General features: G+C 46.9%; 1 protein-coding gene across 10 annotated transcripts in view; it reads right to left on the bottom strand.

Moving 5' to 3' along the window:
- LOC100741355 (disintegrin and metalloproteinase domain-containing protein 11) overlaps positions 1–18,882 on the bottom strand; it is a 77,586-nt gene that overhangs the window by 32,214 nt on the left and 26,490 nt on the right. For all 10 annotated transcript variants that reach the window (XM_033322420.1, XM_033322422.1, XM_033322417.1 and 7 more), the window contains exon 2: positions 869–919. In XM_033322420.1, the coding sequence (XP_033178311.1) occupies positions 869–919 (51 nt within the window). The remainder of the gene's footprint in view (positions 1–868; positions 920–18,882) is intronic.

Genomic DNA, 18,882 nt, shown 5'->3' with positions numbered 1-18,882 from the left:
GCCGCCGTTTTAAGAGATTTTACATCGGTTACCCTCGTCTCGTCCATTTTATACTTGGACGCATCGTCCTCCTGTCTAAAATTTAACCCAATTTAAGTTTCGTGTTCCCAGCCAATCACCGCTGTTGACTCAACGATAAAGCATTCTGCGCGTCCGGAGTACTAGATGTAACCGCAGATCGAGTTTCCGAGGGATATGCTGCAATGCGGTCTATCTCCGCCTTTTTCCTTCCTTCGCCTACGTTTCATCGCGATTCGAAGGAAATCTGTGCGTTCCCCGCGTGTCCTTCGATTTTCATCCTTCGTTCTTTCTTTCTTTCTCTCTTTCTCTCTCTCTCTCTCTCTCTTTCTCTCTTTCTCTCTCGAGTCCTTTTCGTCGCCAGTCTAAAGCCGTTCGCTCGCAAAGGGCCAAGCGAGTGGGTTAACTCGAAAACACGAGCATTTACGCGATGAAAAACGCTTTGTCTCGCGACAACGTTAACGAGAACGCAGGGCGGATACGCTGTCGCGCTGCTCTTCTACGCGATAGCATTGATTCGAGTATTCTGTTCGGTGCGCGATTAGTATCTCGGCTCTTATTTGGAGCGCGTTGAATTTTCTACGTCGCCGAGCCGTGTGCCGTGTGCCGTGCTTCAAAGAGAACGCTGACTTTGACTACAACCTACAACTTCCTATCCATTGTGTATTTACGCGATCGTCTCGTAACTTTGCGTTCCCGTGCTCTCTTTCTCCGTACCTGTGGCGCGATAAACGCTCGGCCTCGTAATACCGTACGCTCGACGCAAGATAGTCGTACGTCGGTGGGCTGTTGCGTAATTAGGCGATCGAAACGTTCGAAAAACCGCGTTCGCCTTTTCTTTTCAACTTACCAACGGAAGTCTCTTCGTTCCAAAAGGAATCATCTAAGGTGTAGTCGCCTTCTGAAACGAAAAAAATAACGAACCGGTTAGCGGCAATCGTATCGACAACGTACACGCTATCGTCTCTAAGTATTTCGATGCCCGTTCATTCTTTACTTTTTCCTATAATTGTTGTCTTGATCGTTGTCTTTTTATTTGCCAACCAATTAATATCGACTATCGTCTCTGTCAACAACTATCAACTGTATACGATTGTCTAAGCTAATATCACAGGCAACCGTACGATAAAACAGCTTTGTTCGAAATCTATTCTGTATACCGGTTAAACGAACAAACGAAAAATAATAATAATATCACGGCTAAGAAAGAAACTATTACTAACTTAGTTTACAAGTAACGTACTTGTCGCACTCTTGTCTCGTTCGTTCGTTTTCCAGTTGCACTGGAACTACTGTTACGCTCGTATCTATCCATCTGTCTCTATGCACGTAAATAGGTAAACATATGCCATAATTTGGAAGCGTGCAAATACTTGTGGTGCAATCGTAGTTGGAGGGGCAGAGCCAGGGAGTACGCGAATGCGATCGGCGTCCAGTCCCATTCGCTCGCTTGTTGAAAATTCTCAAGTTGGCGAGGAAAATTCCTATGGGAAGCACTCGGTCCGCAACAACGAACCAAGTTGTAGCCCAAAGGAATTTTGGACGGGTTGTCTGAGAATTTTCTCCCACGAGGGACGGAAGTTTCCCGAGATGAAAGTTTCGAAACTACATGCACGAAAAGATTGACAGATGGTCGTATCATCGAGTGACTGGTCTCTTATCGAAAAACGGTATAACGCTCGCGTTACACGATCGTGATCGACCAAATAATTTTCGACCAAATAATAATCGACCAATTTTAAAATATCGAACGGCTTTTTCAACAGCTGTCCAGGCAGCGCAGCGGACAGCGTTAGCCTCGAGCACGAAAATACAACGGGGAGGAAGAAGGTGCGCACTCGGATCCATGCGATATTTGGTCGTGTCGGAAGCCTTAGAGAATGTCGCGAAAACAAGTGGTGGAAGCGTGTTTAATAAAGAATAACCTGATATACGTACAGTGGCTCGCGAAAGCATCCCAACGCTTTCTACGACGCTTCGTCCTTTCCTAAATATATTATGTACATTATATCGGGCCAGTGGAAAAGTTGCCGATCCAGTAGATGTCGCTAAATTATTTATTTGTCTGCCAGTGGCATCGTGTTGTTATGGTCACGTGTGCAACAGCACGTTTAGCAAGATCGCGCATCAGCTCTTCCTACGATAAAAAGGTTGAAATTTGTCCATTATTTTGCGACAAACGAAGCGCAACGTCGTCGTCTATCGAAGAAAATGGGCCAGAGTGTTGTTCGGAGTCTAGCTTGGAAATTTTTTTATCGTACGGAGAGTCGGTGCACGGTCCTAGTAAACCTGCTGAATGTCTTTTACAGCAGTTGGTTCGACGCAAACGAATCTCTCCTTCGCCCCCTTTCCCAATCTTCTTTTACAATTAGGAAAAAGCGTTGTGAAAACGCAACGAGTCTGCCGTTGAAACAACGATCGATCGAATATCGCTCTTTTAATCCGTTACGAGGTTTGCACACGCAACAACGCACGCGACGCGCAGACCAACAATTTACGAGACGTATTGGCATCGGATCACTCGTACTACCGACCCAATAACGCGAAACTCTTTGAAATTTCGTTAGTACCGTAACGAGACGCGACTGTCGTAATAGTGTAATTTGAAAGCAATTCGTCAATGTGTATAGGATGGCTCGCCCGTTGTACCATACCATGGTACGACGCTATGACTCCATCGCTTATCGGAAAACTTGTTAATCTTTTCATCCACTCGGACGATTTAAAGGATACTTGAACGCGGTATTATCGAACCGATTAATACGTATGTAGGTATTTCGAACGGAGTGGCGTAAAAACGCCCATCGGCCACAGTTATTCCGCATATCACGTTTTTTTTCTTACGTCTTTTACGTCTTTTAGGCAGCTATACACCGAGAAGAGTAGCTTGGTAGGAAGAAGGGGTAGCGATATCCTTTCCTAAGAAGCACCTTTCGTGCTGGGTGGATCGAGATCCGAAAACAAGCCGTCTCCACCTGAATATCGACAGAACTGCGAGACGATGCTGAACGCAGCGTCGCAAACCATTCTGCAGCAGCATTTTCCAACTTGGTACCCCTCTTCTCATAAACCGTCACGTTCCGCTGCACCTAGCAATCAGTGACGGTCACGCTTCGTCGATTTTCCCTGTATAACCATTCGGCACGTTGCGCGTTTAGCACATTTGCCGGGTTGCTATGTCTGCGAAACGTCGCGAGCCTGTCGATAAACGAGCCACCGAGCCAGCTCGATCATAGATTCCTCCTTTGCTTCTACTTGCCCACTGCACACCCCCTTATGATAATCGACGCTGTTTCTCGGCTCGTTTCATCTAGCGTTGCGCTAGCCAGAGTTTTCCACGGTTGATGTCGATTTGGCCAGCTGCTTTCTGCTTGATCCGTGACGATCGATCAAACGCGCCCCGTCACCGACCAGTAGCGGATTCACGAGCGCGCGATACGGGCGGCCGTCCCAATCCCACAACCAACAAAAAGACGCATTTAATTATTTAGCTTATAATTATAATAGTAAAATATAAATTACAAGCGAATTCTAAATATCGCGAAAGAAGGTTCAAATGTGTACTCGTGTATTTTTACGCGTTTCGCGTCTCTAAAAGAAGACAATGATAGAAACGAACGAACATTAGGATGTTTAAACGCGTGACTTTCTTATCGCTGCCGTGTCGTTAAAAATATTGAAAAAGTCACAATTATTATCTTTTCGAATACTTGACACGCCAGATGCGTTTAATCGTGCTGCATACATTCCGAGTTTCTAAAATGAAATTAATTTGAATCAGTTAGGAAGTATCCGTTTCGTTTGTTTCTTTTCCTTGTGAATCTACGTTGTGCCGGCACCCGGTTACATCGGGCTCGTTACACCGATCCCCGTGGCCGGCCTTGGCAGGAAGGCACAAACAGAATGAGAGAAAAGGGGTTCGAAGACTTGGAAAAGCGCACAACGCGCGCAGAAATCGCCACGAATACACGTGTCTGTATCCGATGGAAAAATATACGAGTCGGGTACGAAACTTTCCTCCCAAGTTTCATTAAAGCCCGCGAAACTTTTTCATCTCCGTGCCCATCCCGGGGTTTCATAAAATTCATAAAATGGACGGCGTGCAGATAAAAAGACTCGGTTGCCAGTGGCCTAGTTCCTCGTAGTATACGAAAAATAAGCCCGAGGCGAAGAGGGCCTCGAATAGATGATAGTCAATGACGATGTTTCTATAGGGGCTCGGTCGTGGGGCGACTTTCAGGTAGGCGAGCGACCAGAGGAATTCTGCCGGGAGTAATCGACGCGCTCGAAATTACTTCTGTTTCCCACCTTCGCCCTTCTTTAATAACTAATCGCCGAGTTATCGTACGTTGCCCTTCGTTGGACGGCCGCGTCTTCCTCGCCAACGTTCTCGGCTTGTCAACGTCATCTACGTTCTCATCTCGTGCATCTCATCCACGTTTCGTCCAGCGTGTACTCGATCGTAGAAACAAAAAAGAAAAGAAAAGAAGGAGCGATCGAACTCGAACTAGAATTGCCATTGAATCCAATTGAATCGGAAGTTGTACGCTACCTTGTCTCTCTATGGCAAGTCCGGCGAATTAACTTTTAATTCCATCGAGTTGCCGCGACGAAATGGCAAGACGACGCGGACACGAGGAAATTGTCTGCCACCGGATGGGACCGAATTCTGGGTACAGTGGCCCGTAAAAGTACGTACGTTATGCGATCGAGTGTTAATTCTCACGTTAAATCGAGTGTTAAATCGACGAACAGGGACGGATCGACAAAGAGGCATAACATTTTTTACGTGTTTTGGCAACGATAGAAACGCGATCGGAAACACAAGCTTCGTGCCTCGAAACTCGCAGTCGGTATACGGGTTTGTACGAATTTTCAAGTTCGTTCGGCTGTCACGTTATTATCGCGTGTAGCAACGTTATTACACGCAATTATACGCACGCTAATATGCACGCTAAAATGTCTATCCAATTTGAAGATATACCCACAAGTTGCAACACTTTCTTGCAAACTCGTATTTAGCACAAAATTGATATTTATACGGTACGAATAGTCAAAGCTGCCGTAAAACTCCCACTGAATAGTTAGATTTATTACATTAATTTATATTATATTAATATCGCTAATATCGGTTTAAATACTTTTCCGATCTCTGCAAAATATATACGCTGTCGGTGAAAAGTATTCGAAAATTTACTTATTTTAACTACAGATCAAACTGCGATGATTTGATTGCTCATAATCACCGTAGCTACGTATAATGGTACGTTGTAACCCGATTAAGTTTATCTTCAAAGCAGCAATATATAATATGTATTTTTCACATCTTATACGTATATTTCTAATACGATATAACAGAATAAGCGAGTATACGTATATTTTGTCACTTTTGTCACAAGCTCTTTATCTACAGATTCTTTAATTCCTCGACTCGCAAGACGGATTAACAGCAACCAGCGATATCTAAACAGCAAATGTATATATCGTTCTATGCAACAAACACTAAGATAAATTATTGCTACGTTTTTTAGTAAGTAAAGCAAAGCAAGGGTCGCTTCCAATTATTAATTGTTAATTCCTTAGCTATAGTTAATTTTCTATAGCTTGGTCAAATTCACACACCGTTACTGCAAATCGACCGTGGCGTTGGGACGTTACGCGTTTGCAGAATCGTTAAAAATTTTGATCGACCTAACCATTTACTCGAATAAGTCTTACGAACGTAATCGCGAATATTTCAGGTTTCGCTCCCTAAAGCAACTCTGCTTCTGTCGCTGATACCCACCCGACCATTGTTCCACTCGTTTCGCCGACGATTTCGAACAGCAGTCGCGTTACGATTGTTCCATCTAAATCAGTTTCATCGACCAGGGACCCTGCCTCTCTTAACAACGTCGGCAAGCTTGCCGGCTGTTGCAACGAAACACGATTAGAACGTATTATATGGTGGAGTAAGAGGAGGGCCGCGGCTTAATGTTCGCACAGTGAAATTAAACGGTACAGAAAGTTGTATAATCTGCTACGTAGAGCGGCCCAGTGGCGAAGTTGATGGCAGCAAGGAGAAAGATTTACGAAAGTTTAGGTTCTGCCCGTGTCGTCGGACAAACTTGCCCTTTTCCATAACGTTCTCATCGTTTCTCATATTTTTCACGACAGTGGATTCACTAATCCTCCTTAGAAACTTAGAAACGTGTCGCTGCTTATGCGAAAACGCGAGTCTAGCCGCACGTTTCATGACAGAAAATGGCAGGGCGCGTCTGACGGACGATTCCCAAAAACACTGCGCGCGATCGGACGATTAACCCGAGGAAAAATTGGCCTCGCCGCGGAAAAAAGCTGGCGTCGCAACCGATGAACTCGGCTCGTTTCTTCTCGCCTCGGGCCTTTTAACGATTTTCTCTCTCTCTCTCTCTCTCTCTCTCTCTCTCTCTCTCTCTCTCTCTCTCTCTCTCTCTCTCTCTCTCTCTCTCTCTCTCTCTCTCTCTCTCTCTCTCTCTCTCTCTCTCTCTCTCTCTCTCTCTCTCTCTCTCTCTCTCTCTCTCTCTCTCTCTCTCTCTCTCTCTCTCTCTCTCTCTCTCTCTCTCTCTCTCTCTCTCTCTCTCTCTCTCTCTCTCTCTCTCTCTCTCTCTCTCTCTCTCTCTCTCTCTCTCTCTCTCTCTCTCTCTCTCTCTCTCTCTCTCTCTCTCTCTCTCTCTCTCTCTCTCTCTCTCTCTCTCTCTCTCTCTCTCTCTCTCTCTCTCTCTCTCTCTCTCTCTCTCTCTCTCTCTCTCTCTCTCTCTCTCTCTCTCTCTCTCTCTCTCTCTCTCTCTCTCTCTCTCTCTCTCTCTCTCTCTCTCTCTCTCTCTCTCTCTCTCTCTCTCTCTCTCTCTCTCTCTCTCTCTCTCTCTCTCTCTCTCTCTCTCTCTCTCTCTCTCTCTCTCTCTCTCTCTCTCTCTCTCTCTCTCTCTCTCTCTCTCTCTCTCTCTCTCTCTCTCTCTCTCTCTCTCTCTCTCTCTCTCTCTCTCTCTCTCTCTCTCTCTCTCTCTCTCTCTCTCTCTCTCTCTCTCTCTCTCTCTCTCTCTCTCTCTCTCTCTCTCTCTCTCTCTCTCTCTCTCTCTCTCTTTTACTCTATCTTGCTCTCTTTTGCTCTCTTTTGCTCTCTGTTGGCAAAGCCGACGTTTCGCAGCAAAGATTTGCCGAGCTGGTACGTAGCTAAAATTCTGCACCGGATACGCGATACTCGCGTGGAATTCAACCATCGCGGGCGTCACGCCCATGGTGGAATTAACCGATTCGCGGTTTCGTATAATTCATCGTACGAGTCGACGCTAGTAGAAATAACAAAGTAACGGGAATCCGGATTTCATATGGCAGACGTGACAGTCTACGAGTTTGTGGAACTAGTGGTCGGAACGTTACGTACGCGTACGCGTTCCCGCTCTCTTGCAGGCACAAATTGCTGGAAAAGCACACGCCTCTCGGACGTAATCCGATCCGACTGATTTTCTTCCTCTTCCATTTTTCGATGAATTCGGACAAAACACGCGTAGAGAGAGCGAGAGAGAGAGAGAGAGAGAGAGAGAGAGAGAAAATCATTTTATTTCCGAGCAGAACACAGATCGGTAAGGAGAATAGGAATATCGTGGCTCGCAGACCTGCAGACGGTGCAGCTCGTTCGCCTCACTGAAATCCACTTGATTTTCTCGCGTGGGACGTTCTAAAGAACAAAATGATCGACCGCCTTTTGTTTCGCTGGACGAATTAGACGGGCGAATTCAGATACATCGTTGAAACGTGAATGCCGACTAGCAGCGTACCACCCACAACGCGATGCGACGCGATGCGACGCGATGCGACGCGATGCGACGTGACGTAACGCGACGCAGCAACAGCATGGAAAACGCGAACCATCGGATACCCGCTAGGTAGCGAGCTTCTTTTCGCATCGGCGCTAGCCGTTTTAACTCGATCAGCGAGTTTGCGCTTTGTTCCAATTACTTGGAGCGATATTCTTTGTGCATCAGGGGAAAGAAAAGCGTTGGAAATCAACATCGTCCGATATATACGCACGGTCAGCCGCCAAAGTATTCGTACAGCCTTCAAAATGAAATAACTTTTTTAAAATTGGACGACTGGAGACTCTTCGAGAAGCTAGAAAGTTCGGTTGGCTAGTTCGACGTGTAAAAGCAATTTTGACAACATTGAAATCGGTAAGAACGATGGAATTTCAATTTCCTTAACGTTTCTTCTATCATCCGGCGAACTAGCTCCCCTAGCTTCTCGAAAAAGCTCGAGTGGTTCGGTCCAATTTGAAAAAAGTTCTTCCGTTTTGAAGAGGCTACGATTACTTTTGTGGCTGGCTGTACCTATTATATCCTTCTCTACGAGTAATAGCGAGTTTTAGGCTCGTGCAACGACGCGCACGCCGTCGACCCACGTAACGTGGAAATAAAATTTGACAGAGTTCCCCTGTCCCTGTTTCGTCAATAACGAGGGTTTTCGCTCGGCAATCGGCCGGCCTTTCCTCCTTTCTCCCGTAAATCGTTCGATTCCCGATGAACGAAAAGTTTTCGAAATAAATGAAAGCTTTCCGAGATGAAAGAGCGTCGTCGTCGTCGTCGTCGTTGTCGTCGCAACTGCATCCGCTTGTCCTATATAAAGCAAGGAGCCAACGTCAACGGCTCTCACAGATATCCACTGCTCGAATATCTCGTAATTAGTCGCGTGTCTTTGGCGTCTTTGGACGTTCGTGCAAAAGTAGAAATCATCGAGTACTATTCGATTCCATTCGATCCGATTACGTTGCATTCTATTCCGTTCGATTCGCTAATTGCGTCCGTGGTACGTCACGATTATCGAGGTCGCCGCTGAATAGTGAGAATCGGGGAAAAATAATAATGCCGCTTTGGCATGGTAAAATCGAGCAGCGTGACACGCGTTACTCGTTGTACGTTCGCATCGTTTATCGAAGCTAGCATTCCGTTATATCTCGTCCATCTTCGTCTTATGCGATTTCTCAAATATTCACGTGCATTATATTTACACGCATATGCCACGGGGTACTTTGATGCGGTCACAGCTGCCATTACACGCGTCTCCCCTGTACGCGCGTTCCCATACACAGCGGTTCGCGATTTATCGCAGAAATGGCATCGGGCAGATTCTGCGGATCGCAATAACGCAACTTTTCGGCTAGCCAGAAATAGAGGCAGACGATTGACGGCAGATTATCGTGCACGCGCACGCCAAGATCAGCCGTTTCATCAAATTTACATAGCGTTACTACAATTCGACCGTACACCGGACCGAATACTTTACGGTGTCGGAGCGGCAGCGTCGCAGGCAAATTTCCAAATCCGACTTTATCGAAAATGAGATTTCGCACGAAAAAGTTGTACTCTACGCTTTCCACTTATCCCCACGTAGAAAATAGCCTTCTACCGATTATCCGCTCCTATCTAGCTGACTATATGCTAGCTGGCAATCAAGTAAATTCACGCATAACGGAAATTTGCAAATTGTAATAACGCAAATTGTATGGTGAATTGCGGACCACCGTGTATAGCAGCCTGTATCCTGCACCCCGGAAACTTTCTATCTTTTTCGACGAACCGATCGTGTCAGATCGTGAAGAAACGTTCGAGGAAGCGAGTTGTTGTCCGTACCTCTCTTTTCCAAGCTGTGGATCCGCCGTTCCGATCGGATTTCTATCGGTAGCCGTGCCGCGTGCAAATAAACACGAGAATCAATACGGTGAGAGGGGATCGCGTTGCACGATGACGTTAGTTTTCGATTTTAACGAACGCGATGATAGAGAGCGGATTCGTCGTCGCGCGTTTCCCACGGTCCGCATCGATTCGGCCGCAGTATGTACGTACGTATGTACGTATGTATATTAAATTCTCGATGCTATCGAGCGAAACATCGGAATCGCGTGTCTCGTAAAGCACGGACCGTGCCACGTTGCTCTACGCGTTTATACCACTTTGTTTTCCTAACTAGCTCGTACCTGTCGTGGCTTAAAACGGCTTAACGGACGACCCTGTTGTATCCGCGCAACACCGTACCCTGCAACACCCTGTACACGTCGCAAAAACGACCAACCTCTCATCCAGACGCGGAAAATTGAAACGTTAAACGGCTTCGCGCGTTCCAACGATCCCGGGCAAACCACGCGCGACCGCGATGCACATGTAATCGAATGGAACTTAAACTAGCGACAAAATCCTAGTCCGTCAAACACCGTTCTCTTTCTTTCTCTTTTTCTTTCTCCTTCTTTTCTTCTTCCTTTTCATTTTTTTTTCTTTTTTATTTTTTTTTTTATACGGATCGATATCGATACTTTTTGCGTTATCGCCAATCATAAGCTGCTCGTGCGAACGCCGTGCGACGTCCCGTTTCCTTTCTCTCTCTCTGTCTTTTCTCGCGCACGATATCGTATCGATGCGATGACTTATCGTATAAATATCGTGTGTCCAGTTTTCGTGAAATTTGTGTTTCAATATGCAACGAATAACCGTTTCTTCGCGTCGCATAGAAAATCACATTTATATCTGTGTTACAGATTTGTCGAAAACGATATTTCTCTTTATCGTACTTGGTGTGTGTATATAGAGATACGTATTTTCAAGAACCACGATGCGTTTTACGTCGGTGAAAAGTCCTTTTTATAAATCGCGAAAACGCGAAAAGCGTATTATTTATCAGCAGCGGATTATTTAAGCGATCGCGACGCAACGTCCGAATTCTGCTCCGCGATTATGTCATTCCGGTGTAAATTCGCATACCCGATGCAACGCGACTGGACGCGACGCGACGCGACGCGACGGATCGATCGAGCATGTAACGAACAGTGACGCGTATTAACTTACAAAGCATTAGGATATCGTACGATAATAGGTTACAGAATTTAGAATGTAGGAGAACGAGCAAAGAGAAACACGGAATATTTTTCAGCGTGCATCGTCACTGACGTAACTGTCCAGGCCCGTTTATCGTCAGGTTCAGACAAGGGCGTAGTCGATTGGCAAAACTTGGACGACTCGTCGAAGAAACTAGAACGAACTGCGTACAGGCTGAGTCTAAAATGGCCGCGGTTTAGCCCCTCCTGAACACATGCAGTAATATTTTTGCCCAAGTTTGTCGACCTATCGCTTTTGAAGGTCCTGTACACGCGCGCGCGCGCGCACAAACACACAAACACACAAACAAACACACAAACACACAAACAAACAAACACACACACACAGAGCCACACAGGCACACACAGAGCCACACAGGCACACACAGGCACGTAATAGGTAGAGCTTGCAACTGGAATTTGAAAACTATTGGATCTCGGTGGGAAAGTCTGGGGACGATACGTTTGTTCGACGTGGCAGGCGTTGCGAGGGATCTCGTTCGATTTAGTATCATGGAATACGGCCACGAGTGAAAACTATTTACGCCAGATGGTTGGCGAAGCTGGGTGAACGGTAGCCAGAATCGGTGCATTATAAAGCGGCAAAAGCGGTCGGCAGTCTATAATTTATTTCCATTAGCCGAAAATAGCTCGCACGTGTAATTCGATTTCGCGGTAAATCGCGAACGCGTCGTCGGCGTGTATTTTTAAAGCGACTGCAATTTTCCGTTAAACGCGCCCGTTGCCCGATTACACCGGCAACGATTACGACGGCGTAAATGGGGCGTGCCGATATTTTCCCGTTCTCGTTGACCCTTATTAAATTTTCATTCGATTCGGCGGACCGGCGAACGCGCGCAGCCAACGTCGCGTTGCGTCGTCGAATAACTCTCGAACGAGAAGAGTCTCGAGGTGGCGTTTCTCCTCAGAAACAACACACACTTTCTTTACTCGTGTGCTAGAACGCATGGAAACGCAAGGTGCTACACTATCGAATAGATAGCAGAAGATTATCGTACGGGATGGTGTGCGCATTCGTTAGGATTTTATCGGCGCGAATAAAATACGTATTGGAAGAGCGAAAGTAGAATATCGGCTGGTTACTCGAAGGCCCGGACACTGGGCATTTGCAGGTTTCGCAGCGTTCCGACCATGCGGATCCCGGGTACAGCTATCCGGTATGTCGATCTCCGTCTAGTCGGTCTTCTACGTGGACCCGCGTACCCTGGGTCCTCCCGCAGTGCTGCCAACGCGGAGCTGCAAAGTCCCCAGACGAGCGCGTTCCGTTCCGCGCAGAACCGACCAGATAATCGGAGTTGCTCCGCGACAAAGATAGATAAATAGATAAGTAGACGGACGGAGAAGGAGAAGAGGAGGCGCGGATAACTAGGCCGAGAGCGAACGAGGGAGACAGCGAGAGAGGCTGGGTGGGCCAGCAGGGTGGAAAGAAAACGGGGCAGGGGAGAGAAGAGTATAGACACAAGAGGGTAGAGAAGCAAGTTGAAGAGGGGTTGAAACGAGGAAGGGAGACGGAGATGGAGCAACAGAGAGAGAGAGAGAGAGAGAGAGAGAGAGAGTGAGAGAGAGAGAGAGTGAGAGAGAGAGTTTGAGAGAGTGAGAGAGAGTGAGAGAGAGAGAGTGAGAGAGAGAGCGAGAGGAGGCGGAGGCGGTGGAGCAGGTTGCGGAGGAGAAGGGTGAGAGGGACGCGGATCCCGGAGCGTTCGGTACCATTGCATATCCCGCACATCTCGCAGGTGCAGGGCGTGGTGCCTTGTCGGCAATATCGATTACAAACCCGGGCGGTTGCGCATTCACGTCGACACGTGGACGTGGACCGGCAGCCAGACTAAATTTGTGTTGCCCTATATTTTAGGTTCCTGCACTCATCTGCCTCTCAAAGATTGATTGCTTTTCCCTCCAGCACCCCGAGTCCGCCGCGGCCTATCCTCCGACACCGACGGACGCGCTCGAATTTACGGTCTGCGCCGTCCGCGATCACGCCGTCTCTCACAGTACGTGTACGCCTCCCTCGTGCGTTTCATTGCTTGCTCTCCGAAACAGACGGAGAGGACGCACGCTATCCCAGGGTTACGTCCTTTCCCTGCTGTATCTGTTTCCCGTCTTCTCTGCTCTACCCTGTATCCCTCTCGCCCGTCTTTTTCTCCTTCTTCTCGCCCTCGAAACGAGCTTAACCGGTGCGCTCGCCCGAAGCAACGACTCGACCAAGAGAAACAGGATATCGACTCGTATCGGGGCCAGCCCTTCTTTCCCTTCTCTTTCTTCTCTTTTCTCCCTTCTTTTCTCCTTTCTTTCTTTCTTTCTTTCTTTCTTTCTTTCCTCCTCCCCTTCTTTTCTTCTTCCGCTCGCCTTTGTTGCGGCCGCTGTACCAGTCCGAGTCCGAGTCCGAGTCCGAGTCGATACTCGACCCACCATTTTTATCGCCGGTCGCAGCCACCTACTTGCTGCTAGGACGCTGCTTGAATTTATTCGCCGCGCCGCTCGCATCTTTCAATTTCTCCTCCTTCGAAGAGTTTACAGATCAGCGTCGTCGATTAATTCGTCGGTCGGCCAAAGTCGAACCGCCAGCTTCGTTTTCCGATTTCGACGAATCCTGCTACTCCCTGCCAGCGACCCCGTTTCGCTGGTCCAGGGAACATCCTCCACCGAGGAGTATCGATCGATCGAACGAGAACACGCGTCATTGAACGCTCGCCTTTCACCGAGCAAAAATACTCGATAAATTAAATAAACCGTGGTTGTGGTTACCGACTTTCCTCGAAATCGCTAGCTTTTTCCCCTTCTGCTCTCGCGATTGTTTCGACCGATGATGCGCGAAAACAGCTGAAAAGGCAAGAGAGCGGACATAGAAAATAGAAAAGAAGAGAAAGAACGGCAAACAAGGCGAGAAGTAATCGTGGTCGTTCTCCTTGGCGGATCGATTTTTCCTCGTTTCTTGCGCAAAAAAGACGAAAAAAGAAAGCCCCGAGGGAGGAGAGGAAAGGCCGCGTTCAAGCTGCAAGTTCCGTGATCGTCGAGCGGCGTATATTTTGTTCCAACCCCGAACACTCGTACCCACTTTGGCGTTTTATCGAACTTTGGTAGTTTGCTAAAAGGCGGTTTAACGGCACGCCTAACCGCTTGATCGATCGACGCCACGCCACCGTCTATCATTCTCTCCTGGTGGATCGATCGCGAGCCGCGGCGAGATATCACGTCGGCGGATTTATTACGCCACGTTGATCCGCCGACTGCGACGCGGCGATGCCTTCCAAGAAAATCGAAACCAGAGTCTCGAGAAGACACGTTCGAGCGAGGCCGCGCGAGAAATTGCCATCCATCGAAACCATCTATACGGAACACGATCTATCGCTTCTGAAATTTACATTACGTAAATCTACCACGATTACGAAATACGTTACGAACGAGCGTGGCCACTACAACCATGTCGTTGCTTACGCAACTGACAGATCAACGGGGACATTGGGAAATATTTTTCTTTCGCCTTCGCTTACAATAGTATACACTGTGTATACACTGGACGATTCGAACACTACCGACCAGTAGAGTCACGTCATCGCTTTTATCGTCCACTTATTTTATTCTACTTTACCGCCACGTTCCCCTCTTTTTCAGTTCCGCTCTTCTATTTCATCTTATTCACCGTTTCGAGTGCCCACTGACCTGCATTCACGAATCATATAACCAACATATAAAACACGATCAAATCCTCTTTAATTGGCGCCTGGTCGAGCAATTGCACGTGGTTTCCGGCCTGGATCGATCTGTGCGCGTTTACCCTTTGCCGCGTACGTTGAATTCTAATCGGGGAAACGCGGTTCGTAACATCGCGCGACACTCCTCTCTCTCTCTCCTTCGACTTGTACCGTTTCGCCGCCAACGGCTCGCTACCATCACGATCGTTCCGTAATCTACGATATTAAAAAGAATCGAGATTGCCTGCTTTAATTGCAGCGTGTAATCGGGACGCAAATCGCATTACTAATTGCGAGTTGTAGTCGACGGGTTGAACACGGTAAAAGAGTTGGACGCGGCCATCTCCCTGGCGAGCGAATTCCTCGTTGCACGTACCGCGTGTACAGCACGCTCGCCGATTTTTAATCAGGGAAAGCAGCAACGACCAGATTTCCTGACCATTTTGCGAATATTTAACCTCTAGCGGCCCTTGGCCCTCCCACCGACGTAAGAAATATAGAGCGGCCGGCTTACGGCCGAAGATCCATGCTCCTCGTTGAAACAGAGATTGAGGTATTCAACCGGTGGTCTCCATTTTTCCTTCTCAAGATCTCCTTTTTATTCTTACTATGGTAAATTGTTGCTGCTATATATATATTAATATAACGTTCCCGGTAAGATTATCAATTGTCATAAAATATCACCTTTCGATGCTGTTACGTGATAATTATTTAGACATTTTAATGGCATGCCTACGCAACGTAGATACGTAGTTGTTGCAGGAAATCGTCGTTTATCGATATTACATATACACATGTCTAACGGACGATTCTACGTGTAAAAGTAAGTGGGAAAAGAAAGAATAACAGTTATTCTTCATTTCGAAAGTGACGCGTTCGAAGAACCACCCGTGGTATTTGTAACGCGACGATTTGCTTCCTGTTATTTCGTTGTCTAATAATACGGACACGAGCAGAGACAAAAGTTTAGAGTTCCATAGGCGATAAGCTTATACCTGCTACGTGCACGTTCACTCGTCTAATCTCTGCCACTTATCGTGCAAGTGGCATCGTCGTAAAACGCAAGCGTTCGAACGGGCAGCTCGAGCATACCGAGCATCGAATTTACAATCGATACGACGTGACGTATCGAACAAACGGGGCTGATCGTTTTTGCGGGATCGGGAGAATTTTAACGCTTTGTCAAACTGCCAGCCGATGTGCAGCGTGTGCAGCGACGATAGATTTGTATTTAACTTCAAAAGCAATTAAAGCTCGAGTTCCGCCGATGGATGGTCGTTCGTGTGAATTGGACCGATTGGTCTGCACGCTGACGCGAATCCAAGTTTCCCGGTTGGCAAACACCGAACGAAGAGAGAGAGAGAGAGAGAGAGAGAGAGTGAGCGAGGTAGGGTGGTAGGAAGGCGGGGAGAGCGAAAGAATGACGCCTCCTTGGATCCGCGAAGATGACATGGTAATTTTTTTCGAGCGATTCGCGTCCTGGCAAAAGGGTTTCCTTGGCAATTTAATCTAGCCGAAGTAGAAATTAATTGGCCGTTCGAAGCAAATCGAACCGTTATCGACAGATGCTTGTTCCGCTAGTAGGTACCTTTTCGCTTAATCGGTGGCACGAGCTCACCGAGGCCGAATGATGGATGGTGCCGAGTAAAAGTTGGACACGAGCGCAGTCAGTATATAGCCGCAGTTTCCGCGGTCGTGTAATTAATAGTCACACATTTGCATCCGGCTGATATTATTCCATGATCAACGGGTGAAACTCGAGCAGTGTAATTCAACTACACGCGCGCGCGTCTACGTCTGACGAAATTATTAATTGAACAGACCGCGGCAGCCGAACGAGGATCGATGAGTCGGTGCGACTGACAGAAACGTACCACTTTACAGCTCTACTATATTTCCCCCGCTCCTGTCGTGCCACGCGCTCTTCCAATTTACCCCAAACCGTTACGCGTGCTCCTTCCACCACCTCTCGATTCTCCTTCGTTTTCTCTTTCGATCGCTCTCATTCGCCTCGCAGCTAACTCGCAGCGTAAACCCGAGAGCCAAACCGTACATTAGACGGATCGGTTGACCAGGATAGTTTCCACGCGGAGTAACTCACAGTGGGTGAAGCGGTGATTCTAGCTAGGAAAACATCATTTTTAGTAATTCCCGGCTACTTAATTCTCAACTTTGTTCGAGATAATTTCCGTCGCTCTGTCAATCAAATACCATTTATCTACGATAATATTGTAAATAGGTTAATACGTATACGCGAGTCTAGAGAACTGCCAACAGTTAACGTTTCTGTTAACTGTTACGGTAAACGGTAACATTAACCGTCAATTATTTTGCCTATCATGCTTTTCGTACAGGCTAATGCGCGATTTCGTTCTGTAACGAAAAAATTGAACCAAGTGAACGACATTTTAAGGTAGACGTACTCAAAAGGTAGTTACTTACTTTTTCATCTCACGCATTTCGGTTTTCGGCGCAAAAGTTAATATTCGTTGTTGAATTTTTTGTTTCACTTTCTAACTCGCGTCCCGTTCTCTGCTACTTGTAAAAACTAGGTGCAAAACTTTGCAAACTGTTGTTTAATGGAACTTTGAAGTTATAAAGAGGATTTAAGAGTTTTGTGGCTTATAGTCTTGGCTGAATGGGGAGCGGGCGGTGTAAAAGATGGTTAATCAATTTTGTTTCTTTACTCATTTAATTATACGTAGTACGAAGAACGTTCTATAAAAGTTTCAACTCAAAGCTCCGAAAATTGCTAAAGTTGGAGTAAAAATTCCACGAATATACACGGCGAGCAACGAAGAGCGTGCAGCGTGTACGTACGTAGTCATTTTAAAGGGCCAAACCTTCGCTTTCACGCTTCCAAGTCCAATTTTCTCCAACATTGTCTTCTCCAACTTCTCTTCTGTTTTCCCCAAACTTCGCTAATAACCACCGTCAATTAACCCTTTACTACGTGTCCGGAGAAATTTGTCTACGTAGAAAGTTGTCTCTGAAGAGTATGATGTTTTATTAGCTAGAATCGCTATTTGTTTCACTAAGCGTGACGTCGTCCGTCAATGGAAAACGTTGCGCCGATGCGAAAGAAGTAACGAATTTCGTTGAAATTTCGTTGAAATTTCGTTGAAATTTCGTTGGCCGTCAACACGGCATTCGCTCGGAGAAGTGCGTTCCTGCTTACGGTCATTGCAATTAGAGTAACTTTAATTGCTGTCGCCAGTCGAGGCACGAGCAGAGGTTCTCTCTCTCTCTCTCTCTCTCCCTCTATTTCACCCTGTTTCACCCTGTTTCACCCTGTTTCACCCTGTTTCACCCTGTTTCACCCTGATTTAGCCTGTTTCACCCCACGTTCCTTTCGGTTCGACCTCTCTTTCGTTGTTAACGCTGCTGCCAGAGAAATAAGTTACCGGCAACAATTAACCGTCGAAAAAATGTCGGCTTACGGCATTACCAGGGCAAGCTGTTTCGCTACTTTAGCGAACACAATCGAGGGTCGTACGCGGCCTCGTTATTAAATTTTCATTCGATAAAAGTGCGCTCGTTATCGGTCGGCCGTGCACGAAATTCCTCTTGCAGCTACCGTTTTCGCGGACCGCTTTGAGGATGTCTCGGATGAAAAGCGGATTCGTAAATGAGATCTCTTTCTTACGATAGTCTCCTTTTTTAAGAGAAATTATTTCTCGGAAGGAGACAAAGACAGAATGACCGGTGACAGCCGAAGCGGGTTTCGCCACCGTCAAACCAGTCACCGTAATGTATTTATACCTGTGCGCGTGTATATCTGTACACGTGGCTACACGTGTGTACGTACGTGATCCTAAACCGTCGACAACCTTTTGCGGATTGAAAGAGTTTCTCTCGCCGCTCGCCGTTTCTATCTTCTCTTAATGGAGCTGCGTAACGTTCGAGATAAATTGCTGCCGCGGAAAACTCTTTCCCTCGTGCAAACTATTTATTCTGAACACCGACATGGAAACTGGTTTTTTAATGGAACAGAGGAACGAGGAGGAAAGAAAGGCGGACAGAAGACCAGGAGGGAGGAGGACAGCCAAGAACGAAGAAACATTCGACCCTAACTACCCGCCAACGATCGCTCGCCTGCTTTTTAGCTTTAATCGCTGCCAGACGCAACGATATTCGCGTTCGAGTTTACATCTGTACGACTCGGTTCGGTTCGGTTCGCCGCGGAAATCCTGTAAATTACGCCCGGAAACGTATTCAGCTACGTTGGAATTTCTCTCTCTCTCTCTCTCTCTCTCTCTCTCGAAAAAAAAA

The sequence above is a fragment of the Bombus impatiens genome, unplaced genomic scaffold (assembly GCF_000188095.3).
Source record: "Bombus impatiens unplaced genomic scaffold, BIMP_2.2 scf_0637, whole genome shotgun sequence".
Classification (NCBI taxonomy): domain Eukaryota; kingdom Metazoa; phylum Arthropoda; class Insecta; order Hymenoptera; family Apidae; genus Bombus; species Bombus impatiens.
The sequence above is the reverse complement of the archived record's forward strand: the minus strand, read 5'-3'. Positions and strand labels throughout refer to the sequence as shown.